This window comes from Mustela putorius, unplaced genomic scaffold, assembly GCF_011764305.1.
Source record: "Mustela putorius furo isolate JIRA1106 unplaced genomic scaffold, ASM1176430v1.1 tig00003923_pilon_pilon_pilon, whole genome shotgun sequence".
Classification (NCBI taxonomy): Eukaryota; Metazoa; Chordata; class Mammalia; order Carnivora; family Mustelidae; genus Mustela; species Mustela putorius.
This window is the reverse complement of record NW_025422068.1, coordinates 10,157,403-10,184,765: the sequence shown is the minus strand read 5'-3', so window position 1 is coordinate 10,184,765 and position 27,363 is coordinate 10,157,403. Positions and strand designations below refer to the sequence as shown.

Here is a 27,363-nt window from a genome sequence, read left to right as displayed (position 1 = left end):
TAACATTTTATTTGCTTATTTATTTATTTGAGAGAGGGGGAGCACACAAGCAGTGGTGGGGGAGGGACAAGCAGACTCCCCGCTCAACACAGAGCCCAGTGAGATCCCAGGACCCTGAGATCACGACCCGAGCTGAAGGCAGATGCTTAACCCACTGAGCTACCCAGGTGCTCCTGGGGTCTTCATCTTTGTGCCCAGCTCTCTCTCCTGTGCTCTAAACTCACGTATTTGACTGTAACCAGGAATCTCCACACGGATATCCAACAGGATGTCCTCCATACCTGGCTCTTCCTCTCAAGCTCCCTCACTCAGTGCACACCTCAATCCTTGCCCTTTCCTGACTCTACTTCCTAAATCAATCTCCAGTGAGATCTCTCCACATCACCACCACACCTCCCTCTTAGTTGAATGCCTTGTTTTTTAAAAAATAGATTACTGAAATAACTTCATGCTGATCTGATCTATTTCTATTCTCTCTCTGTTCCAACCCACCCCTTATGTTGTTACCAAGCCATCTCTATAAAACACGTATTTGAACCACTTTACATCCCTTATTCCCCCCTCACTTACAGATCAAGCTCAAATTCCTTATTCTGGCACCAAGAGCCTGTTTGATCTGATCCCAATGAGCCTTTCCACTTAATCCCCTGCCATTACTGTTGGGCCCCAACTTACAGTGAACTTCTTTCAGGGCTGAGAATATACCTCTAGCCTGGCGATCTCCTACTAAACTTTAAGGATTTAGCACAAACATCAACTCCTCTGTAGTATTTTTTTCCCTGGCCACTTACCCCACACCTGGTCAAGTTCCTTATTCCATCCTTAGTGCTCTAACAAAGGATTTTATATAAAAAGTATACTCCACGTTCAAGGTAAAGCATGGAACCACACTGAAAATACACACCAACCTACTTCTCTGCATCTTGCCCCATCTGTGGAGGACAAGAACCTTGCCCTCTCCACCCCCAGTGCCAGCAAGTTACAGGTGCCCAACAACCATTTCCAGATGAAGCCTCCCTCCTGCCCCATTGATCCCCTTCATGGACACTCTACTGTTCTTTGGCTGCCAGCACATCTGTCCTTCAGTTTCATGGGCTATCTGTGCCCAATAATGGAGACAGTTCTAGTTTACTTAATCTTCACGACAGCCTCTGGGGTCCATGCTGTACCATTACCCCACTTTCAAGATCAAGGCACCAAGATTTAAAGCAGTCAAAGCATTTGCAAAAGTGAGCACGAAACCAAGATCTGAACAGATTTGTTTAATTCAAAGTAATTTCCCAAAGTCCAACTTATGTGGCCCCATCAAATGCGCCTCTTTTTCATCACAAAACTTCTTAAAGTCTTCACTTTTCTCTTCTCTCCCTCCTCTCTGAGAGGAAAACATCCCTCCTTGCAAGTATTAACTGCTTTCAGATGCACCTTCTTACTCCTTCTGGACCTGTCTCATCTGAGAATTCTCTTCAAATTATCCCCCTCCAGGGGGCACCTGGGTGGCTCAGTGGGTTAAAGCCCCTGCCTTCCGCTCGGGTCGTGATCTCTGGGTCCTAGGATCGAGCTCCGCATCGGGCTCTCTGCGAGGCAGGGAGCCTGCTTCCTCCTCTCTCTCTGCCTGCCTCTCTGCCTACTTGTGATCTCTGTCTCTGTCAAGTAAATAAATAAAATCTTAAAAAAAAAAATTATCCCCCTCCAGGGCACCTGGTTGCCTCAGTCAGTGCAACATGTGCCTCTTGATCTGGAGGTCATGAGTTCAAGCCCCACAATGGGTATAAGCTTACTTAAAAAGAAAAAAAAATGCCCTTCCCAGCTCAAAAATAACTTCAACATGGAGATGCCTGGGTGGCTCAGTCAGCTAAGTGTCCGACTCTTGGTTTCAGCTCAGGTCCTGATCTCAGGGTCCTGGGATGGAGCCCCATGTTCAGCTCTGAGCTCAGCGCAGAGTCTGCTTCAGATTCTCTCTCCTTCCCCTTTTGCCCTCCCCTCCCCCAACTCACATACACGTTCTCTAAAGTAAAACCTTTAAAAAATTTTTCATTTGTAAACAAACAAAATCAATGTTTTGTTTAGAGCAGTGGTTTCTTTTTTAAGATTTTATTTATTTATTTGACAGAGAGAAACACGAGTAGGGGGAGTGGGAGAAGCAGGCTTCCTGCTGAGCAAGGAGCCCGATGTGGGGCTCAATCCCAGGACCCTGGGATCATGACCTGAACCAGAAGCAGACGCCTAACTGACTAAACCACCCAAGTGCCCCTCATGATCTTATTCAATGTATTCTACAAAAAGTTACTGAGAGCTCAGTCAGCCACTATCTGGGTCCTGGACTACAGCAAAGAACAGACAACCTCCTTGCTCTCCTGGAACCTATTAGTTGGCTTGTGTTCCCAAGTAAATAAAGCATAGAAAGGGAGTTTGTGGGGCTTACAATTTTTAAAAGATACTCAGGTAAGGCCTTACACAGCACGAGAAGTTTGAGCCAAAGTCAGCAGGAGATGAGAGAATGAGCCATGGCAACATCTTCAGAAGAGGGTCCAGGCTGAGGGAAGAGGGGGCACAGAGGCCAAGTGGGAGTATGCCTAGGGGACACAGGTGGGGTGCATGAAAAGATGGTGGGAGAGGGGACCTGGAAGAGGGAAGAGAATGAAAGCGAGAGAGCCTGAAGGCCAGGCATGCCAGACTGCACAGGGCCTGTGGCCCTGGCTAAGGGTGGGATTTTCCCTCAGGTGAGACAGAAAACTGAGCAGGGGAACAAGTTCATTCCACCTGCTGCACAGCCAACAGACTGTAGGAAAGTTCGGGCCGATAGGGAAACTGATTAGGAAGCAATATTCTAGGTAAGAAAACCCAAGTGGTAGTGGCAGAGGTGGTGAGAAGTGGCCAGTTCTGGATGTGTGCAGAAGGCAGAGCTGGAGAGGTTTGCTGAGAGCACTTGGCCTGAGGGGTCTCTGGGAGAAGAGTGTTCCTGGCTAGCGTGCAGTGAGTGAGGGCAGGTGGCAGCAGAGAGCTAAGGCTCCCCGGCACAGTCCCAATGGACTCTGAGGCTGGTGAGGGGGAGAGGCCACAGGTCTGTGGGGTTAAGGATGGAGGGAGGCGGAGAAGTGGCTTTTCCAGGAGCACAGGGAGCTCTGTGGGCACCCCCCTGCACTAGATAGCAGGCAGCACATCTCAAAGTCTTCCCCAACTCCTAAGGGTGACGGAAGAGTCTGCCCTAGCTTTTCGTACCATCCTCTGGTGTGGCACATATGACACAGCTCAGTGATGACTGGCCTCTGCACCTGTCTCTGTCAGCTCCTGGAGCATGGCCACTCCCTTGTTCACCTGTCTCTGCAGCACTGGATGGCACATGACTCATCACACCAGTGTTCGCCTTGTGGTTGGGACCCGGCTAGTTTGCCAACCAAAAGAATAGTCCATGGTTGGCTAGGTCCTCTGGCAAAGACTCATACCTGATTAACAGAGGTAATCAGGAGATGAAAAACAACACATCAGCAAACATTTAAAAAGAAATCTCCTGGGGGCATCTGCCTGGCTCAGTGAGAAGTCTTGATCTCAGGATCGTGAGTTTGAGTTGGATATATTATTTAAAAAAGCAAATACTCAGGGTAGCTCAGTCAGTTAAGCATATAATTATTTTTTTTCCCTCAATATCACATCTTGATCTCAGAGTTGTGAGTTCAAGACCCAAGTTTTACTTAAAATTAATTTTAAAAAGTCTCCTAAACCAACAAGAGCAACCATTTTTTTAAAAAGGAATTTATTTATTTACTTGACAGAGAGAGAAAGAGAGAGAGAGCACGTGTGCACACAAGCAGTGGGAGGGGGAGAGGGAGACTCCCCGCTGAGTAGTGAGCTTGATGCAGGACTTGATCCCAGGACCCTGGGATCATGACCTGAGCTGAAGGCAGACGCTTAACCCACTGAGCCCCACCGGTCACCCCCAAAACAACCATTTATGAAACACCTATTCTGCTCCAGGCACAGCAACTCTGCAAAGCAGGTGTTGTCGTCACCATTTCCCAGAGGAGGGAAACAAGGCTTGGAGAGAGTAAGCAGAGCAAAGAGGAGGAGGATCATGGTTAACTATAGCTCAGAAGCAATGCAGAAGAGTGTGTGTGTGGGTGTGCGGGTGTGCGGGTGTGGACTGAACTTGGGAGTGACAGCTGCTCACATCTTAACAAGCCTTGAAGCCACAGCAGAGAACACCGCGGGGTATAAGCTATAAACATCTCCCTGCCATTTCACAGTCCTGGGGGTGGCTGGCGGCCTGCCACACGAAAGGCTGGCACAGTACCCAGAACACATGTAAATTCTTAACTCTCCACATAACGCCTTAGACAGGCTGCACGCATGGGATCACCTCGTACCACACAACCTAACTTACAACACAGATTCTCAACTTTCTCAAACGAAACTCGGAGGTGAAAGAGACAACCTGAGGCAAGTTGAGGTGGAAATTATAAATGGATCAGTGCAACATTAATAGTGCACCTTAGGCAAAGCTCCAAAGGGGCTGCAGCTCAAGACCTCTGCATATCTGGAGCTAGGAACTAGCTCCACATCTGATGCCCCCACCCCGGCCCCGACAAATGCCCTGGCAAGGTCACTAATGAGGCGCCTGTGGCTAAATGCAACTTCCCAGCAACTCCTGGCCCAGGAAGGGTTTCTCCTGATCCAGGATCAGGAAAGGGAATTTTAGAAATCAGAAGCTTTTTTTTTTTTTTTAAGATTTTATTTATTTGACAGAGAGATCACAAGTAGGCAGAGAGGCAGAGAGAGAGAGAAGGGGAAGCAGGCTTCCTGCTGAACAGAGAGCCCAATGAGGGGCTCGATGCCAGGACCCTGAGATCATGGCCCAAGCTGAAGACAGAGGCTTAACCCATTGAGCCACCCAGGTGCCCGAAATCAGAACCTCTTGATACATCCCCCAATCCTCCAATTCCTCCATCAACCAATCACCCTATCCTATTCATTTTATCACCTCCTTGGCCCACATTGCCACTTTCTAGTTTCTCCTAATCATATCTTGTCTAGACCAATGAAACAGCCCTTCTCTACTACCTATGCTCAATTCATCCTCCACACCATCCTCCACCCCAACGCAAAGATTATCTAAGACACAAATTTACTCAACGGTTCACTGTTATTTAAATTCTTTAACTGGCTCTCCACAGTACACAGAGAAGAATCAAATTCAAGCTCCCTGCCATGGTATACACAATGGTTGATTCCGGGCATCAACGTGACTGAACCACAAAGTGTCCAAATGTCTATCTGGCCAAACATAATTCTGGGTGCATCTTGGAAGGGGCTTCCAGATGAAATTAATGTCTGCGTCAGTAGCTTGAGTAAAGCAGACTGCCCTCCCTGATTCGGATGGACCCCACTCAGCCTACCAGAACAAGATGGAGGTAAGAGGGAACTCTTCCTGTCTGCTTGCCTGGAGCTGAGACATGAGGATTTTCCTGCCTCTGGACTAAACAGGAAACACTGGCTCTTTGTGGGGTCTCAAGCCTGTCAACATCTGGACTGGAACTAGACCACTGGCTCTCTTGGGTCTCCAGGTTGCCAATTGCAGATCTTAGCACTTGCTAGCCTCCATAACTGCACAAGCCAACTTACTATAATCAACCAGCCGATCAGTATCTCTCTCTCACACACACACGGGTTCTGTTTCTCTGGAGAACCTTAATTCAGTACGTAAGGCTTTTATGATTTGACTTGCTTATGTCTCCAGGCGTATTGCTCAACACATCCTTCTCATAGTTTTCTTTAGCAATGAACTTTTTTCTTGCTCTTATGAAGGGTATCATGCACATATGCACACATCACAGTGCAAAGAACAGTAATAAAACAAATACCATTTTCCAACTGCTCAAGTTAAGAAACACTTCAGACCTTGGCACTTAACGTGTGGTCCCAGGACCAACAGAACTGGCATCACCCGAAAGGTTACAAAATGCTGCATCTATATCATTGCCCCCTCTTAGAAATCTGCATTTTTTTATTAAAGATTTTTTTAAATTTATTCATTTGACAGAGAGCACAAGTAGGCAGAGCAGCAAGCAGAGGGAGGGGAGAAACAGGATCTCCACTGAGCAGGGAGCCCTATGTAGGACTCAATCCCAGTATTCTAGGATCGTGTCCCGAGCAGAAGGCAGACGCTTAACTGACTGAGCCACCCAGACATCCCTATAAATCTGCATTTTAAAAGCAACTCCAAGTGATTCATACACACATTAAGCCTCAGAAGCTCTCCTTATAAATTCCTGCACCCTCCTTCAATCCACAAGAGAGAACGAATGTCCTGATTTCGTGTTATCTGATTTTGTCTACAGCTCTACCACCCTCATGTCATCTATCCCCAAATAATCGCTGCCCCAGTCTCCTGCACACACCAGCTGTGCAAGAAGAGGGCAGCACTGCCCCAGCTGGACAGAGAGTCCAAGAGGAGGTAAGAAGAGTCTCTGGGTCAGGTCGTGGTCTGGCTTTCCCTTCCCTGGGAGGTGACAAGGCCCCTTCTGAGTAAGTTGCAAGCAAGGTCATGAGTGAGGCTTGGGCAACATGGGGCTCTTCACACTGGAGTGCTCAGCAAGACTGAGGTGTGGACCAGGCACTGGACACGCGGCAGAAGTACGGCCAGAGGGAAGGGGCTGCCTCCCGCTCTCAGAGAAAAGCTGAGAACTTCTGTGAGGGACACAAATGCACCAGCAGAGCATCAGGGGAGAGACCCTCAGGAGCACATGTTTAAGACAAGCCAAATCCTCATGAGAATCTGGGCCAAGACGTCCTGGGCGCTCTGTCTGGGGTTTAAGAAGATGGCCCGATGGAAGTGGCGGCTGGGGGGGGGGCGGGTTTGTGATGCCCAACTGTCTCTGGGGTCACAGCACTGCGGGATGGCTCAGCCCTGTCCACATCAGCCCCAGAGCTGGCGTCCCAGGAGTGCTCCCTCATCCTCCAAGGGATTCCCTCCTTGTTTTCTTCTATGTTGAGTCTTGTCTTTTCTGCACCTCACGTCTTACTCTTTCTTGACTTACCTTTCAGTTTGGTGGAGTACATCTTACAGTAGGTCCTTGAGAAAGGGTGTGTGGCAGTTAAATTCTGAAAAATCTTTATCTTTGAAAATGACTATCCTATACTCATTCTTATAAATTTTGGCTAGGTCTAGAGTTCTTGTAATCATTTGCCTTCAGAATTCTTAAGGCACTGTACTAGTGTCTTTTGGCTTCATATGTTGCTGTCATGAAATGCAAAGCCATTTTGATTCTTTTTTTTCTTTTTTAAGATTTTATTTATTTATTTGACAGAGATCACAAGTAGGCAGAGAGGTTGGCAGAGAGAGATGGGGAAGCAGGCTTCCTGCTGAGCAGAGAGCCCAATGTGGGGCTCGGTCCCAGGACCCTGAGATCATGACCTGAGCCAAAAGCAGAGGCTTTAACCCACTGAGCCACCCAGGCGCCCCTTCCAATTCTGATTCTTGATATGTGACCTAGTACCCTACCTCGGCAACCTGTAGAATCTTTTCTTTAAACGCAGTGACTGGTATGGGGCTATTTTCTTCCCCAGTGCTTCCCCACACAGCATGCCCTTTGAATCTGGCAACTCCTGTTCTTCAGATCTCAAGTTATTTTATTAATCATTTCCCACCTTGTTTCCTCACTTCCTGTTATTTCCATTATTCAGATAGATGTTGGACTTCCTACACTGGTTGTCTAATTTTCTTTTTTATTTTCCATCTGATTTGTCTTTTTCTTTACTTTTTGGAAAAATTACTCCTATTTCATATGCATAGTTCACACATATACTTCATATTTTAAAAGATTTTGCTTTCTGAATTTTTAAAATTCTTGTTCCATAAATACAATGCATCTTCTTAATCTCTCTCAATAATATCTCATTGGCCAAAAATAATTCACATGTCTAAGCCCCCAAATCAAGGGATGAAGAAGTATACTCTGTCTGCTACAAAGCTATGCCAAAGGTGTGGGTATATAATAATATGAATTATAGGGGTGCCTGGGTGGTTCAGTGGGTTAAAAGCCCCTGCCTTCGGCTCAGGTCATGATCCCAGGGTCCTGGGAAGGAGCCAGCGTCCGGCTCTCTGCTCAGCAGGGAGCCTACTTTCTCCTCTTTCTCTGCCTGTGTCTCTGCCTACTTGTGAACTCTGTCAAATAAATAAATAAAATCTTTAAAAAAAAAAATGGCCTATAGAGTGAAGAACTGAGACCAAACATTTAACTGACCCTCCACACACACACACAATTAAGGGATAGGACATTTTCCCATCAATAATAGCAACTCATATTAAAGATTTATTTATTTGAGAGAGAAACAGAGAGTGCGGGGGGTTGGGGGAGGGCGGTGGTGGTGGCAAGGAGAAAGGGTAGAATCTCAAGCAGACTCCCTGCAGATCACAGAGCTCCACTCTGGACTCAATTCTACAACCCTGAGATCATGACCTGAGCTGAAACCAAAACTCAGACACTCAACCAACTGAGCCACCCAGGCACCCCAATAACAGCAATTCATTTTAGCCATGACTAAAGACAAAAGTCAGGGGACAGACAGAGGAGGGAGGACATCAGAAGGCAAGGAGATGTATATTTTAAAAGTGCCCCAATTCTCATATGTCCCCGGCCACAGAAAGTGTCTTTACTATACTAAATAACGTATTAACTGTGCTCTCGTAAATCATGTATTAACCAGTAATATGTTTCTAAAAAGGCTTCCAATCTTTGAAAAGTTCTTTCGCATGTACGGCATCTGCAGAACCTAAATGGCACAGTGGAAAGACAAAGAGCTCTGGTACTGGACTCTGGTTTGAATCCTTGTCTTACCTCTGAGCTGGCAATCTTGACAACTTAACCTATGAATCTTAGTTTCCTTACAAGTAAAATTGGTGACAATAATATCCACCTTATGAGACCGTTGTGAGGACAGAATGACAAAATATTGAAACAATCTGGTTCTTGGGACGCCTGGGTGGCTCAGTCAGTTAAGCATCTGCCTTTGGCTCAGGTCATGATCACAGGGTTCTAGGATCGAGTCCCGCATTGGCTCCTTGCTCAGCGGGGAGCCTGCTTCTCCCTCTGCCTGCTTGCTTTCTGTCAAATAAATAAATAAAATCTAAAAAAAAAAAAAGAAAGAAAGAAAGAAAGAGAGAGAGAGTCTGGTCCTTTTAAAATTTTCTTTTGACCTGAGCCCCTTGACTACTTAGATCAAAGCAAATGTGACTGGATGCCATGATCCAAAGACAGGCACATCATGATCTAAGTAGCAGAATTGGCCAAAGGCTGAATCCTAGGCTGACAGTCCCTTCACACAGCAGCCCACCTCTGGGCAACCCAGGGCTTCCTTATGGAAAGGTGCTGATTATCATTAGCCAGTCAGCAACACAGTCTTTGCTTTTCTAGCAAGGGAAGAATGGTCTGTGGTCCTCTGGCTTTAAAAGAACCACCCTATTTTTCCTCCCCTGAACCACACGCCCCAGAGCCCAAACCATGCTAGATTGTGTTCTCTGCTTAGAAGTAAATGTTTCCACTTAATTTACAATCTCTGGTCTGTTAGGTTTTTTTGTCCCCTTAATATCTTTTTTTTTTTTTAAAGATTTTATTTATTTGACAGACAGAGATCACAAGTAGGCAGAGAGGCAGGCAGATAGTGAGAGAAGGAAGCAGGCTCCCTGCTGAGCAGAGAGCCCGATGTGGGACTAGATCCCAGGACCCTGAGATCATGACCTGAGCCGAAGGCAGTGGCTTAACCCAGGCGCCCCCCAGGCGCCCCCCCTTAATATCTTTTAAAGACAAGGGGAGTTGGAGAGAAGAGAGACAAAATACCATACCTAAAGTCATGTAATTACTTTAGGCCAAAAGTGTCAGTGCATTCAGGTTTTTGGATCCAGGCCCATAACCAGCTTCATCCCTTTTGCATGCAAATGTTTAACTACCTCCTTTCTCATTTACAGCACCTTCCTTCCCTGAGCGATAGGGAAGACATACTGGAGTGTGTGTGTGTGTGGGGGGGGTTTGTTTGTTTTAGTTTTGTTTAGATTAACAAATTTTTATTCATAACTATACAGAAATAGAGATGCAAAATAGATACACAAAACATGATTTTATATTTTCACTGTTTTATATTTAAGCAGAGAATCACAGAATCTATTACATCTTTCTCTGATTTTTAAAAATTTTATTTATTTGAGAGCATAAGAGACAGAGAGAGTACACACAAGAAGCGGGGGGAAAGGACAGAGGGAGAGGGAAAAGCAGACTCCCCACTGAGCAGGGTGCCTGATACAGGGCTCATCCCAGGACCCTGGGATCACGACCTGAGCCAAAGGCAGACACTTAACAGACTGAGCCACTGAGGTGCCCCTCTGATTGATTTTTGAATGAAACTGGTCTAATTTCACTGATATAAATTTAATTAAGAATCCATTAATATTTCTAAGAAGTTTCCAAGGTATATAGTGTGTAAAATCACAGCTTTTATCTTGTAGCTAATTTTTTTAAAAAACTGTACCATAAAATATACCATCTTAACCTTTTTTAAGTATATGGTACATGCTGTGCAACTGATCTCTAGAACTTTTTCATCTTGCAAAACTGAAACTCCATATCCAATGAACAGCTCCCCCAACCCCCATTCCTTCAGCCCCTGGCAACTACCATCCTATTTTCTATTCCTAAGAGTGACTATTTTAGATATCTCATGTAAGTGGAATCATGCAGTATTTGCCTTTTTTGGCGACTGGTCTATTTCACTTAGGATAATGTCCTCAAGGTTCATCCATGTTGTAGCGTATGACGACTTCCTTTCCTTTTTAAGGGTGAATAACATTTCACTGTACGTACACACCACATTTTCTTCATCCATTCATGTCCTGATGGGACACTTAGGTTGCTTCTACCTCTTGGTTACTGTGAACAATGCTGCATTGAACATGGGAGTGCAAACTGGGGGCTACAGGTCTTACTTCTGCCAACTCCACTTCTGAAATGATCCCAGCTTGAAAATATACAGCTTATGACTTTCCATTCAGAGTTCCAGCTGCAGGGTCATCCACTGAATAAACACTTGCTGAATATGTGGCAGGTATGGTTCTAGACTCTTGGTCTTGCTCGCAGGTGGCTCAGAGTCTACTGGAGAGCAGCAAACACACTAACTAAAGCTGAACATGATTTTTCTGACAGAGTGTGAGCACCTGGCCCAGCTTGAGGAGGGACGTGAGAGGAATCCTGGAAAAGATGATGTATGAGCAGAATTCTGAATGAGGAGCTGTAGATGTTACAAGACTGGGGAAAGATACATGTGATGATACCAAGAGAATTTAGGCCATTTCAAAGAACTGCATTCAAAGTATCTGGGGGATCTTGGGAGGGCGTCACCTGGGCTTCATTCCCATGGTACTGGATGCCACACCGATGACAAGTTGCTCCACTAGGCCTGGTAGCACCAATGCTGCTCCAAATGTTTACAATGTGCCAAGTCTCTGCTGCTGCTCTGACAGACACAATAGTTCTCCATGGATCTCAGGGCCTTGAGCACTTAACATGGCGAATATCTGGTCTTTGAGTTAGAATGCTTTAAATTCAGACACATATAGACCGGGTAGCTGGAGTTGTGGCATTTTCCATTTAAAGACATTACTCCTCCATCCTAAAGTAACCAAATCAGCTCTTTGCAGGAATGTTCCACAAGAAAGCAGACAGAACAGAGTAAGAAATGTGAAGGAAATGAGTGGTATTTGATGCAGGTAACAAAATTCACGACAAGGCTCCATGCTCTTTAACTCTCCCCCTTAGAAATCAGAAGTGAGATGGAAGTCATGGGGATGAGTATTTGAAAAATAAGTCAAATCTTTTCTGATAGAAAGCTGAGCCTGATGTGGCTAATAAATCTAACAATAAAGACTGGTTTTGCCAGTTAGGTTACATGGCAGAGAATGTCCAAACTTTTCAGATATTAAACAAACTATAGTCACAGTTTGATGAAAATCTATTCAAAGCCAACAGAAGTATTTTATCAAAAACACTGTATTGACAAAAGTGTAGAAATGAACAGTATTTTGATTGGCCCAATCTATTTTGAGAATATTGGGTTAAACAAGGTACCTCTAAGAAAAGAAAAACAGGTATAATCGGTAATCAATTGATAAGACTTGATAAAGCCTTTTGTATATTTCTCAGTAAATGAGTAAGTGACTGACTGAGATTAATCCTTTCATAAGCAGATGGATTCTAATTTTAAGTTTTTATTTAAATTCCAGTTAGTTAACATACAGTGTAATACTAGTTTCAGGTGCACAATGTAGTGATTCAACACTTCCATGCATCACCCACAGTGCTCACCACGGCAAGTACTCTCTTTAATCCCTGACACCTGATTCACCCCTCTGGTAATCATCAGTTTGTTCTCTATAATTAGGAATCTGTTTCTTGATTTGTCTTCTTTCTCTTTTGCTTGTTTTCTTTCTTAAATTCCCCATATGAGGGGCCTGGGTGGTTCAGTTGGTTAAGTGTCTGCCTTCAGCTCAGGTCATGATCCCAGGGTCCTGGGACTGAGCCCTGTGTTGGGCTCCGGGCTCAGCAGGGAGTCTGCTTCTTCTTCTCCCTCTGCCCCTTCCCCTGCTCTCTCTCTCTCAAATAAAGAAAATCTTTAAAAAATAAATAAATTCTACATAAGAGTGAAATCATATGGTATTTGTCTTTCTCTGCCTTATTTCACTTATTTCGCATTACACTCTCTAGATCCAAGATGGCTTCTAATTATTTGTTTTCAATAACATTGAAAGAGTACATAACCAATTCCTGAGGTTAATTAGTAAGCTAATTTTTGATGATTGATCACCATGTGATTTTTGGTATACAACTCAGGCTTCAAAAAAAATGTGTAAAAATGCTAGAACTAAATTTCTTCCTTGCTTTTGCATTAATGTGAGTAAGGATTTCTGGAGCTTACATTTATTTTTATTTTATTTTTTTTTTAAAGATTTTATTTATTTATTTGACAGAGAGAAATCACAAGTAGATGGAGAGGCAGGCAGAGAGAGAGAGAGAAGCAGGCTCCCTGCTGAGCAGAGAGCCCGATGCGGGACTCGATCCCAGGACCCTGAGATCATGACCTGAGCCGAAGGCAGCGGCTTAACCCACTGAGCCACCCAGGCGCCCTGGAGCTTACATTTATAAAAACAAAAAATAGGGACAGAATTGAAAACTCTTATTTTATCAACAATATTCACTCCTGGTTGCATGAACAAAATGCAGAAGGGGAAAGACTCATCCATCTCACAAAGGGAGACACTTCTTTTATCTTTCTTTCTTTCTTTTTTTTTTTAATTTTATTTACTTATTTGAAAAAGAGAGATACTTCATGCAAGAGAAGGGTTGAGAAAGCAGAGTGGGGAAGGGGGAGGAAGAGGGAAAGAATCACAACTGGACTCACCACTGAGTGCTTGGGGCTCAGTCTGAGATCATGACCTGAGCCAAATCCAGGAGTAGGACCCTCAACCGACTGAGCCACCCAGGGACCCTTAAGAGAGGCATTTCTAATAAACTTGTGCTCTTTTTGCTTAATGATTATTTACAAAAATTTATAATGTATTTGTTGTGTGTTGTGCACTAAGTCTAACTCAACTTACTGAAATAAGAAAATATGTAACACAGAAACTTATAAATACTACATATATTTTTCTTTTGTCTAAATCAACCTTTTTTTAAAAGATTTTTTATTTGATAGAAATCACAGGTAGGCAGAGAGACAGGCAGAGAGATAGAGAGGAGGAAGCAGGCTCCTTGCTGAGCAGAGAGCCTGATGCGGGGGCTCCATCCCAGGAACCCGAGACCACAACCCGAGACCACAACCCGAGCAGAAGGCAGAGGCTTTAACCCACTGAGCCACCCATGCGTCCTTAAATCAACTTTTTTTTATTATTATTTTTTATTTTTTTATAAACATATAATGTATTTTTAATCCCCAGGAGTACAGGTCTGTGAATCGCCAGGTTTACACACTTCACAGCACTCACTCAACCTTTCTTAAAGAGAGCAAAAATATCCATAGAGCTTTATGGTCAAAGTAAATTGAAAAGTTTTCAGTTTCAATTTTGATGCCTTTATTGTTGCCGAGAAATTTGCTAGAATGAAAATAAAAAGACCTAAACACACACACACACACACACACATTATGTTAGAATAAAACTATGGGGGTGCCTGGGTGGCTCAGTGGGTTAAAGCCTCTGCCTTCAGCTCAGATCATGATCTCGGGGTCCTGGGATTGAGCCCCGCATCGGGCTCTCTGCTCGGCGGGAAGCCTGCTTCCCCCTCCCCTCTCTGCCTGCCTCTCTGCCTACTTGTGATCTCTGTCAAATAAATAAATAAAATCTTAAAAAAAAAAAAGAATAAAACTAGGTAGGGCAGGGGCTCCTGGGTGGCTCAGTCGGTTGAGCATCTGCCTTGGGCTCAGGTCATAATCCTGGGACCACAGTATTGAGTCCAGCATCTGCTTCTCCTTCTCCCTCTGCCCCTCCCCCACTGCTTCTGGGCTCTCTCTCTGTCTGTCTCAAATAAATAAATAAAATCTTTAAAAAAAAACCCCAAAACTATGTGGGGCAAGTATTAAAGAAATGCAAGTTGTAAGAGGAAAAGGAAGGATTTCAAATTTCTATGAAAAAAAAAAAAAAAGCATTTGTTAAATGGCTGATAAAAGTGTACTCCTAAGGTATTCAGATTCCACAGACTACATTTTAAAAAGTGATGTAACCACCTTATTTTTAAATGTTAATATTTATAATTCTCTGAAAGCTACAGCCCCTGAAACTATAAATAACATTTTCTGTCTTTTCTCTTTTTAAAACAGTTGATTCATACTGAATTATATGTAAACGCTTATAAGACTGTTACATATACTTATTTCATATATTTCACTTATACTGAGTTACAATAATTAAGCGTACAGTTGATCAACACAATGAACGCATTATGATTTTTTTAAAAAAATTTTTAAAGATTTTATTTATTTATTTGACAGAGAGATCACAAGTAGGCAAAGAGGCAGGGAGAGTGGGGGCAAGCAGGCTCCCTGCTGAGCAGAGAACCCGATGTGGGGTTCGATCCCAGGACCCTGGGATCCTGACCTGTGCTGAGGCAGAGGATTAACCCACTGAGCCACCCAGGCGCTCCTGCATTATGATTTTTGGTAAGCTTAAAAACCTGGGATGAAGTTTTAGATGTCCACATGAAAATGTGTTGAAGGGGGGTGTGCCTGGGTGGCTCAGTGGGTTAGAGCCTCTGCCTTCGGCTCAGGTCATGATCTCAGGGTCCTTGGATCAAGCCCCGCATGGGGCTCTGCTCAGCATGGAGACTGCTTCCCCCTCCCTCTCTGCCTGCCTCTCTGCCTACTTGTGATCTCTCTGTCAAATAAATAAATAAGATCTTTAAAAAAAAAATGTGTTGAAGGGGTTCGCAGTGTTGTAAAGAATTATTTAGCTCAAATACCCATTATCAAATACACAGCTTTTCAGGATAGGACTACCTTTCTAGCTTCACCTTCTAGCTTCTAACACTTGAAGTCCCAAATTCAAAGAACTACTTACTGTCATAATTTTGTGCTTTTGCTTAGTTTCCCAAAGGGATCAAAATCCTATTAGGTGCCCTGTGATAAGAGCTCAAGTCCCCATGTATATTAGTTGTATTTAAAGGCTTGGAAACTCCTAATAAAGGAAACTGTTTAAATTTGTTTCTCCAACTCTAGAACTCTTTTAATATTCTGTAAGATTAATGCTCCACAGAACACCTTTTAGGCAAAGCATCTAGCAAAATCTTAAGACATTTAAAAGTCTTTTTTTTTTTCAATTTTATTTATTTATTTGACAGACAAATCACAAGTAGGCAGAGAGACAGGCAGAGAGAGAGAGAGAGAGGAGGAGGCAGTCTCCCCGCTGAGCAGAGAGCTTGATGTGGGGCTTGATCCCAGGACTCTGGGATCATGACCTGAGCCAAAGGCGGAAGCTTAATCCACTGAGCCACTCAAGCGCCCCCAAAAGTCAAGTCTTTAAAGCCTTCCAAGCTTCATCCAAGAGGCAGCCCTTCCCAGTATTCCCCCAGGCTTTGCAGCCCTCAACACAGCTGTGCAAAAACTAGCTTGCCACCTACTCCCCCTGAGGCTATAAGACCTAGGTCCAGTATGACCATGATTCCTGGCTCTAAGCAGGGGCTCAAATGGCTGAATAGACCAATGGAAAGTGGCAACTGCAGGAAAGGAGTGGGCAATTCACAGGTTTCTACTTCGGATGACTAGCCTAGGGAAAATACTCAGAAGGAATATAAGATTGGCAGGAAAAAGGGAGAGTCCATTTTGGATATGTGGGAAATAAAAGTGGAAAGGTCTGGTAGACAGCTGGAAATATGGATCTGAAACTTGGAAGAAAGATCTGGAGATCTGCAGACTCTTACTATAATAGGCGGTAGATGGAGCCATGAAACAAACAATGACATGACCCAGGAAAACAGGACTATGGAAAAAGTAGAGAGCAGAGTAACCCAGGGAATACTAGTATCTAAAAGGCATACCAAGAAAGCTTCTCAAGCCAAAAAACTCAGAATTCTCCCTTTCTCCACCCCCCGACCCCCCAATCTACTCCATCTGGCCCATCACTGAGCCCTGTCACCTCTGCCTTTGGGAGCTATACAAAACCCAACTCCTCCTCTCCATCACCACTGCCACATCCAGCCTCAGTCTAGACCACCACGAAAGCCTTAACTGTATCCACTCCTGTGCACACCAACCCGAAGCATTCTCCATAGCACCAGAATGGCCTTTAAAACATAAGTCATGCTTCTGCTTAAAACCCTGCTAACTGCTTCCCAGTGCACTTGATCTGGCCCTTTTTACCCACCTCTCACACTAGCTACCTACCTGCCATCTCTCCAACCACAATGACCTCCTTTCTCAGAAGGTTCCTGCCTCAAAGACCTGGTGCTGGTGGTTTTCTCTAACTGGAATGTTCTTTTCTGAGACTTCCAGCTGACTGATGATCCCCTGTCAATCAGGCCCAGATAAAGACAGAGCATCTTATCTAAAGCTGCTACTGTAAGTCAACCAGTAGCACAATACTCCTCTCATTTTTTCTTAGCATTATAATATTATAAAAATTAGTTTTTTAAATTATCTATCTCTTTCTCCATGAAGCCGGAGTTTTAATTTGTCTTGTTCACTGCTGTATTCCTAGTGCCTAAGATCCCCTCTGGCCCACAGTAGGCACTCAAGTACTCGTTGCATGAATTATTAAGGGAAAGCAGGAGACTGAGAAAAAAACCAGAAAGCTGGTAAGAGAATCAGAAGAGAACAGAGGGGTGCCTGGGTGGCTCAGTGGGTTAAGCTGCTGCCTATGGCTGAGGTTATGATCCCAGGGTCCTGGAATTGAGTCCCGCACAGGGGTCCCTGCTTAGTGGGGAGCCTGCTTCCCTACCCCCCACCCGCCTGCCTCTAGGCCTGCTTGTGATCTCTGTCAAATGGATAAATGGAATCTTTAAAAAAAAAAAAAAAGAAGAAGAGAGCAGAAACTAAGAGAAGAGCCTTGAGAAGGAGGAAGTCAAAAAGAATGATGACTAAGAAGCCACTGAATTTGGCAATTCCATCTTTGGTGCCCTTTAAAGGGGCAATTTCAGAAGAGAAGAGGGAAAAGGCAGATTACAATGGGCTAATGAGTAAATGGGAAGTTCAAGGGGAAAGGGCAAAGGGAAGGAAAAAGATGGAATACTATTTTGAGGGTGAGAAAAGACAAAAGAAAGGAGAATAATTGCTTATGCTTTCAAGCTGAAGGGAAGGGACAGCGGGAAAGGGAACCAAAGATAAAAAAGGAAAGAGGGCCAGGACAAGGTCCCGGATGTTATAGGAAGAAATGGGATCCTAAAGCCATATTAGTCATCTCTTCTCTAAAACTATCCCACATGATTACAGTAAGATGTCTATTTTACGTTCAGAAACATCTATTCCCTGGAAGTAATTTGTTATTTGCATAATTCTAACACAGTTTGGTCTACAAAATCATTACTAAAATGCTGTATATGTTTCTTAACTCTTAAAAACACACACTGGGGTGTCTGCAAGTAGAAAGCTTTAAGATTTGCAGGTAGTGCTCACATAGTTCAGAGAACAAAGGTGTTTTAAGAGAGAGAGAAAGAGATGGAGGGATGGATGTAGACAGGAGAAAGAGCGTGTGGGCAAATGATAAAGCAAATGGGACACAATGGTGGTATGGGCAGAATCTAAGTGAAGGATGTACAAATGGTCTTTGTAGTATTTGTGTAACTTTTCTCTAAGTTTTAAATTATGTACAAATAAAAAATTAAAAAAGAGGGAGTGAAAGGTAAAGTTCTTACACCTAAACTAAGCAGGGAAGGCAACTTCCATGAATGGTTGGCAGGCAACTACCAAATTTCTCAAGACTTTCACAACTACTTCAGGAATAAGCAGCAAAAATGTAACAATAGTGGATAAAGGGATGAAGCATAAACCTTTACGGCATTTTACTAAAAGAAAATGCTCAAGCTACTGCATAAGACGATTTTCATTACAGAACACTTGTATAAAGTGGTTAGAAAATTCTCTATAATCTAGCACTCCTAATAAAAAGTCAATTTTTGGGGGGGCACCTTGGTGGCTCAGTGGGTTAGGGCCTCTGCCCTCGGCTCAGGTCGTGGTCCCAGGGTCCTGGGATCGAGCCCCCCCCCCCCCCGCATCGGGCTCTCTGCTTGGCAAGGGGACCTGCCTCTCTGCCTACTTGTGATCTCTGTCTGTCAAATAAATAAATAAAATATTTTAAAAAAAAAGATTTTATTTGTCAGTGAGAGAGTGCACAAGCAGGGAGAGTGGCAGGCAGAGGGAGAAACAGGCTCCTCACTAAGCCAGGAGCCCGACACCGCACTTGATTCCAGGACCTGGGGATTATGACCTAAGCAGAAGGCAGATGCTTAACCGAATGAGCCACCCAGGTATTCCAAAAGAAGTCAGTCTTAACTGTTGTTAGAAAGCAATACTGGGGGCACCTGGGTGGCTCAGTCGGTTGAGCATCTGACTCTTGATTTCAGCTCAGGTCATGACCTCAGGGTCCTGGGATCAAACCCTGCACTGGGCTATGCAGTTGGCACAGAGTCTCCTTGGGACTCTCTCTCTTCCTCTGCCCCTCCCTCTGCTCTCTCTCTCTCTTAATAAATAAATTTTAAAAAGAAAAACTAATCTGGTCTTTAATACACATACAGTATAAAGAAACCCCAGTAAGGTCATTTCTTGACAACTAGAATAGAAAAAAGTCTGAGGCACCGTTTCTGTTCCATCTTTAACAGAATAAGCAGAATAAGGTTAAGACTGCTGGTGGTGGGACATCCTAAGAAAGGAAAAAACCTGAAGGATGAACTCTATAAATCTGATCCCTTTTCAGTTTTACAAACGGTTGCTGATGAAACAGCTGCCTACCAGTATAGTACAACTGGGGGTGGGGGAGAACTAATAATATTCCCTATGTAAGGGATATTAATCAGATCAAGTACACATATAGAACTGTCCAAAATAACAATGACTAAGAGGCACCTTCTCCACTCCACTTCTCTGTGGAAAGCTGTGCTCTCTCTCCAAACCAAAGTCCTATCTGGGGAAGGACGCTCTCCTCTCAGAACTCAGTAAACCATTAAAATGGAAAACATCACTGTTTTCTTAGTGACAAGGACCTACTCTGTTACTACGACCCCATTCCAAGGCCAAAGAGCTCAGCTAGAATCAGTTGTAGACTGAAGTGAAAAGGGTCCCGCTCTCTAAGAGGGAGGCGGAAGAGCAGTTCCACTCTGAAGTTTAAACTCATGAAATCCTTGGGTCAAAGTTTAATGTGATAAGACATCAACATTAACATGGTCCACCTGCTTAGGCTCTAATGCCCGAAGGAATGAATGTCAAGCCATATTCAAGTTCTAACACACTCAGAATTCATTTCTCTTCAAACAGCGTGCCTCATTTCTTTCCAGTAAATCAGCACTAAAAATAACATAGAGAGTCTAAGCTCTTACTCTCTTTAAACAAATTGAATCAGCACTCATACACCTTCTACAGTGTTCAAGACAACTGTTTGAGTATAAAACTAGGATTTTTATGAGCTTTCGTTGTTTACTTAAATTGGAATGACCATCCACTACTCTTACAGGCTTTCCTTAAAACAAGAGTTGTAAGTAAAGGTGGCTCATGAAATTAAGCCATTTTACTTTTCAGGGTTAGCGTGTAGAAGGATAGATGACTGAGTAAAGTACTACAAAGTTGAGTATCAATCACTCAGCATGTGAGGAAGGCCTAAGATGTGCACAGGACTGAACCAAACTCCTTCCTGCCTCCCAGGGCTTACAGTCGACTTGGCAAGACAGGACCTAAAGCAGTACCACTATCTGCCATACCTTTTCCGAATGTTCTCACAAAGAAGACTCCGACGGTAGGCTAGGGTGGTCAGAAACTAGCTTTAAAGAAGAAGAAGATGAGCCAAAGGATGAGGGCAGGATTCTGAAAGGGGAGAAAGGCCCTGCAGGCAGCAGCCTCTCTGTTTAAGAAATAGGAAATATTTTCACACCCGCACGCATTGGAGTCTTGTAAGAACCCTGGAGGATAAGAAGCTAAACGACATCCACAGTTTACAGATGGAAAAAGTGAGGTTCAGAAGCCTGAACTAGTCGATAGGATAAGCAATGAAAATGTCCAGCAGCCCAGTGTAGGAAACAATGAGGAAAAGAACTCACCAGAACATAGGACCCGTGGGGGCAGAGCATTTAGAGAGGAAGAAGAACCAAAGACTAGTAAGGGACCAGCACAGCAATAGCCTAGTGAGAGGTAATAAAGGCACAAATTTAAAAAACACACAGAACAAACTAGACCGGTAACACTTGTTTTAAACTTTAAATCACCAGGAAAAACCACCACCAAATAAATAAATAAATAAATAATCTTCCTTTTATAAATCAGTTTCACGGATGTGAACCTCTAACCAACAAATTCTCTGACATCATCGGAGATTTTTAAGAGGTTTATCCATTAAAACGGGAGCTGTCGACAATATTACTGGAATTACAAGTTCACACATTTCGGGGCTGCCTCAACAAACAAGCAATACTTTCTTCGCAACTCGGTGAGCGGTATTATGCCTTTTGCGGTGATCTCCCAAGATTTTTGGATTTTTCCGTTCAGAACCTTTTAATTTGGACAACCGCGGATCGGCTTATTTCCATATGCAAGCCCTGGCTCTTCAAAGAGCAGGGACCTTATAAATATTCGCAGGATAAATGAGGCCACTATCAGAAGCAACTCTGTGCCAGCCTGCTCCCCCCAAAAAGTTACCAAACATTCGGAATCAAGCCCGGAAGAATAACCTTTCAGCCACCATTCCCAGCCTCCCAAGCCGGGGCCTTAATTAAGTCAGGTCCTTACGGTCATGTTCTCCCAAAGTAAATGCCACAGTGCTGTTTCCCGCAGATGACAACCGCTCCGTCCCTGCCGTGTCAGCCTCCCCCGAGCCAGACCCGAGGAGCTGCCGGCACCGGGGAAGCTACAAGGCGGCCGGGCGGCGTCAGGGGCAGCGTCTCCCCTAGGACAGGGGACAGAGAGTGCTCCCCACGCCCTACTCACCGCGACGGGTCGGCCGTGCTCTGGGCCGTCGGCGGCGTCGAGTCGCGGAGCCGAGGCCGGCGCGGCAGACGCCGGGGCGGCGGCGGGCGCCGGGGCCGGGGCAGCGGCCGAGGCGGGCGGCTGCCGGTGCTTGCCGGCGCGCTTGGCTTTGGCCTGGATGCAGCGCTGGTGCAGGGCGAAGGTGTGCTGGCGCTCGAGCTCCAGGCGCTCGGGCGACACGGCCTCGTAGCGGGCCTCGCAGGTGCTGTGGTGGCGCCGGCACAGCTCGATGCGCCGGCGGAGGCGCTCCATGACCGCGCTGTGCCGCGGCAGCGCGAACTCCGCCATGGGGCAGGTGGGCAGCACCATGGGCCGCGGGCTGCACGGGCCGGGCCCGGGGCGGGCCTCTCGGGGCCGACTGGCACTGCGGGCTCCGCTTCCCGCCGGCGGCCCGGCCGCCTCACGGCCGCGCCATGGCCCCGCGGGCTGCGGAGCGGGCTCGCGCGCGGCGGCGGGTCTTCCTCAGGCCCCGCTCGGCCCAACCCGGGCCGGCGCTCGCTGCTCACCTCAGGCTTCGGCCTGTCCCCGCCGCCCCGACCCCATTGTTTTCCGCGCCGCCGTCGCCGCCATCTTAAAATTGTTTTCAGGGCTCTCGGAAGAGGGCGGGACCCCGGCGGGCGACCCCGGCGTCACGGCTGATGAGCAGGCACGGCGGCCAATCAGAGCAGGCAGAGCGGGCCGCCCGAGGGGTGGGAGCGAGCACGCAAGAAGCGCGTTGGGGCTCCCGAGCCGAGTTTAAAAGGAACTCTCAAGTGAGGGGCGGAGGGAAGCCCCTGGGCTAGCTTGAGTGCCGGGCTTACGGCCAAGTGTGACTGACGGGAGCCGGTCCTAAACGCCACCCTTCTCCGGCAGGCCTTTCCGGGCCCGCGGAGGAAAGGGGCCATCCGGTGCAGCGTATCATTAACTGCCTGACCCAGACGCGCCCGCCTGGCACTACAGCGCTTCACCAGTTTCTTCCCCTGCAGCCTTTTTGAGTTGTTTCCATCAACTCAAAAGTAGCCACGCTTTTTCAATGTCAGCTGTTTTTCCACCGCATTCCTTACGTCCAGCCTCATCATTGGTCGGAATTGTCCACGAGTGAGCTGGAAGCAGCTTCCTCTTGCACCATTCTGAATCACTGTCAGTTTCCACTTGATATAAAAGTTTGAGCAAGTTTCAAAAGTACTACTTAAAAAACTTAAAAAAAAAAAAAAGCCGCAGCAGATGTTAAGAGGATTCTGGCTCCATTACTGGGGACTAGAACTGTAAAGGCTGAAGCTTCAGCCAAAAAACAAGGAGCCTGGCGGGCCATTAAAGGATGGTGGCTTAGGTAAGATTGAGTCACTCAACAAAATCCAACCAGAGACAATTACGTTTAGTATTATAACCAGTAGGCATAAGGGGTGGGAGACCGGGGGTGGGTGGGGGTGGGGAACAGGAGCAATGACTCAGTACTAAAACTAGGTAACTAAGCCTACGTAGGCCCAAGAGGTAGGGGATAGTCATGGGCAACCTAACTGCTAAAAAGTTAAATAGGAGGTGCCAGGACCACCACCAGTTCAAACATTTGTTACAGTAACTTTTTGCTAGGGCCCACAAAAATATTTTATTTTAAAATCAGAAGGGAAAAAAAAGTTCTTACTCACGTAGTATGTTTTTATACCAATGCTGTAAAAAAATAAATACAAGAGGCTCAAGTCAAAAGTGTCCAGAGCTCATGAAGCCCACATAAATGGTTCTGGGTTTTTTCCCTCCAGTCTTCAAACATATACTTTACATTAGAATTAAACTACTTTCTAATAGGGGAGAGAATAGTCACTAAGAGTACTACACTATGTATACTTCCCTTCCAGCGAGGAATCCAAAAGCCTTAGCACATATTTAAGAAGTTTTGACCTAACTTCAAAAACATCCTTGAAATAGTACGTGAAAGGTAAGTCTGATTCTGAACAGACATTCTCTAATAAAAATTAAAAGTTCAATGGCTCCCCATACATCAAAGAATGTTATCATAAAAATCTAAAGAAAAAAAAGGGGGGGTGCTTGCCTGGCTCAGTCAGTTATAGCTCCGCCTTCAGCTCAGGTCATGATCCCAGGGTCCTGGTATCAAGCCCAGTGTCTGCCTCCTTGCTCAGCAGAGACCCTGCTTCTCCCTCTCCCACCCCACCTGCTGCTTGTGGTCTGTCAAATAAATAAGTAAAATCTTAAAAAAAAAATTATCTACAAGTTACTGCTCCCTCCATTTCTGAGCTGCTATCCTTACTCTACAACAGGAAATGCTGACCAGCAATCCAGCAGAGAAAGAATGCCCAATCTACACTGAATTGACTGGATCAAATCCACACGGTGACATGAAGTAATTACTCAACTATCCACATTTTCTGCAGTCTAACACTTGACTTGGAAGTTACTATGAAGAAGTTCAGTCAAAAGCAGACACTTAACACAGGGCTTTAATGTAATACCATTTAGTGACGTGACAATTTGAGAAAAATGGAGAGTATTTTGTGGATAAGAGAAATTGAGGAACACATCTGATGGAGTGGGATTTTACAACACTGTGACAAGACAGCCAGCACAGAAAACTATTAATTTAAGTGCATTTTAAGAGCTAAATACTGCTGGTCATTCATTAATGTGTCAGACATTTAATCAGAAGGGTGCACCTTCAACAAGAGAAAACCAAGAAAATATTTTTTTTCTTTCTTTCTTCCTTTTTTTTTTTTAAACAAACTTTGCTACTAAATAACCCCAGAAAAGCAAATGAATCTTCTAGCTTGTACTTGTCATTCCACAGATCAGCTGGAAGAAACTGTTAGGTGAGATAGGAAGGCAGGTTTCTGGAAATGCAATAATCCCACACATTTGCTTCAAGGAGAAACCTGCAGACATATTTTCAGGTCTTGCTAAGTAACTGTTTATTTGCACTCAATACATTTGGGAAAGTCTGCTACATAGCTAAGGTCACTGTGACCACATAACAACAGATGAAAAGGATAAAGCACGGAACAGCAAGAAAAATTCATCCCACCCTCCTAAGAATTTCAGTGAACCAGTAAAAAATTGAAGATAAACAAAATAAACAGATACAGCCTTCATCTTTTACGAATATACTTCCTCCCCAAATCTCCCCAATATAAACACTTTGGAGTGTTTATATATTCAGTGCAAGAAACAGTGTCATCGGTACATTTGAAACACCTCTGAAGAAAGAATAAAGCTAAAACAATTCTGAATACATTTCAGTGTGGTGTAATAATGATATTACACTAGAGTGATGGGGGAGAGGCTCTGATAGCACCCATCTGCATTCCACATGAAATAAACAAATCTAAGATCACTTTTTAAAGAATTCTACAAGTCACATACCCAAACAAAAATTTTTTTTTTCAACAGGACTGCTTTATCATGTAATTTAAGACACAAATGTTACATGAACTGCAAATGAAGACTTAAAAAGTTAGCAGCTTAAAAAAAAAAAAAATCAGATAATTCATGCTGTATGTCACTCCTCCCATAAATACTTTTAGCCTGTGTTCAATTACAGTCAATTCTGAATTGGCTCACCTCTGGCTTAGACTTCTCAAGTCTTTACACAGAGTAAAAAGAAATGGATAAAGATGAAAGACAGTATTCTATCCTGTACTTTGACCCTGGAAAGGTGTGGGTCTGCTTAAAAAAGGAAGAAGAAACACTTAATCACAATAAAGCTTAACACTATGCGGAGCGTATAATCATTTTCAGCGACAGACTGCAAGCTGCGCTGTGAAGAAAATGCATAGCAGAGGAAAAAGCTGGGGATCTGGGGCAACAGGGAAGGAAACAGTGTCAACACAGTGGAAGTGATGAAAACATCTGCATCTACTTGGGAGCCCCCATGCCCTGGGAGCATTCCTTAAACAGCCCCCTGCTCCGGATGGCTGGCGCCCAGACTCCCCCAGTTTGGGAAGCATGACTGCCCGCGTGCCACCTTATGCCACTTCCTCCACTGACTACAAAGCTGTCTGGGAACCGAGCTGTTCCAAGGGCAACAGAACACACGCACTGTATGGTCTAACCAACATCAAGAGGAAAAATTTCTTCTTTCTGTATGTCTATTTTTAATACAACTGAAACAGAACCTTTACATAAATTTGGGCTTCCATCCAGTCCATCTCCTCAGTTTCCTTAGGAGGAACTGGGCGATGGAAGCAAGCAAAACAAGATTATAACCACAAACGACTGCACTTTCAACATGATTATCAATTTTAAGGGACAGAGAACACTTGAATGTTTTGTAATACCAAACTTAAAAAACAAATTTCGTTCTAAAAACTGCAATTCATCCCCCTAGCATTTCTAAAGGTTGGTGTTATTTCTGCCCGGACAGATTAATATATTAAATTAAGCCAAGATTTTAAAGACTGGCAAAGTTCTATCACTCTATTTTAAAAAACAAAGATGTTTAAAAACAAAAACGAAAACAAAATACAAGTTAGTTGCTTCATGTTACATTTCACAACCATTAATGTTATATGCTTTCTTTCTACAGACACAGGGTCCTTTATGTCACAACTGCAATTACTGACTGCTTAGATGTTTACAATTACACGGGCTAGTGTTCGACTGGAGCCTGTCGATGGTGACGTCTGGAGGTTTTCTGAGTTTCAACCTAAGGTGTGCCAGGCCCTCGCCTAGGACCACGCTTGCAGGGAAAGGGGAGGGAGAGGAAATCACAGATCAAGTTCTTAAGACTGTTTCACTCTCTTCGTGGCTTTCTGTTTCTTGGTGATCTGTTCAAAATTTCATCCTCCTGTTGGTTGAAAAAATAAGAAATTCACTATAATTAGCAATGCTTTAAATAAGTGAAAACTTCACCAAGCTTTCAAGATCAGCCAGGCTGAGGGTAACCCATCTGCAGCAAAAACAAAAGAAGAAAAACGATTAGAAGAAAATGTACCAGAAACAATGGTGTTCTCAAAGGCAGCAGGGTTCTGCATGCTCTAATTTTGTCTGTACTGTTTTCTGTAAACATCCACTTTCCTCAATCTAACCCATCAAAATTTTCTTTAAAAGGGACCAGATGCCCTGCTTTCCCACGTGATCTTGCTCAATCCTGAATAACCTACTGGCCTGTGGGCACATTAGCCCCATTCTGAGGCTGAGAAAGCTAGGATCTCAGGGGATGGAGGACTGTCCCCGCAGCCCCCACACAGCACTCAAGACTGTAAGCCCAGGGTTCCTTGTACTCTACAGAGCAACTTCTATTTTGTGAGGAAGATTGGGGAATATAAAATACATGTGTGAGACTGGTCCCTACCTGAAAGAAGTACATCTAGTTCAAAGTCTACATTGTAATTGAGAAGAATATAGCCACAGAAGGTATCAACAGCATTGACCTTTATCGTTGGAGGGGCAGTTGGAGAAGCTGGTATGGAAACGGTAGGATTTTCGAGGAAGGAGCAGACTGAAACAGAGCAGTGCTTGCAAAAGGGCCCCAAGAAAGATGTAGATTATTCTTTCCCTCATACATCCTACTATTCAGTCCACCCAAAATCTGTACCCAGAAGCCCAGTGAGTTCTCACACTCTCCTCTACCCCTGCTCATAGCCACCATTATCTTGCCTGCATTATCACAGCAGCCTCCCAACTGGTCTCACTGATTCTCCCCGGTCTGTAGAAAACACAGCAGCCCGCGTAATCAGATCCTGTCACTCC

At 44.6% G+C, this 27,363-nt stretch overlaps 2 protein-coding genes across 7 annotated transcripts in view; both read right to left on the bottom strand.

Annotated features, from left to right (window-relative positions):
* MAML1 (mastermind like transcriptional coactivator 1) overlaps positions 1-22,591 on the bottom strand; it is a 47,057-nt gene extending 24,466 nt beyond the window's left edge. For 2 of the 4 annotated variants that reach the window (XR_006603400.1, XM_045069253.1), the window contains exon 1: positions 21,649-22,591. Coding sequence is in view for 3 of the 4 variants with exons in the window: in XM_045069253.1 (XP_044925188.1) it covers positions 21,649-21,996 (348 nt within the window). In the remaining variant the exon portion in view is untranslated. The remainder of the gene's footprint in view (positions 1-21,648) is intronic. The other 2 variants (XM_045069252.1, XM_004759084.3) reach the window with 2 other exon arrangements.
* A 1,968-nt stretch (positions 22,592-24,559) lies between these two features.
* CANX (calnexin) overlaps positions 24,560-27,363 on the bottom strand; it is a 36,150-nt gene continuing 33,346 nt past the window's right edge. For all 3 annotated transcript variants that reach the window (XM_045069352.1, XM_045069351.1, XM_045069350.1), the window contains one exon: positions 24,560-26,458. In XM_045069352.1, the coding sequence (XP_044925287.1) occupies positions 26,405-26,458 (54 nt within the window). In that variant the 3' untranslated portion in view covers positions 24,560-26,404. The remainder of the gene's footprint in view (positions 26,459-27,363) is intronic.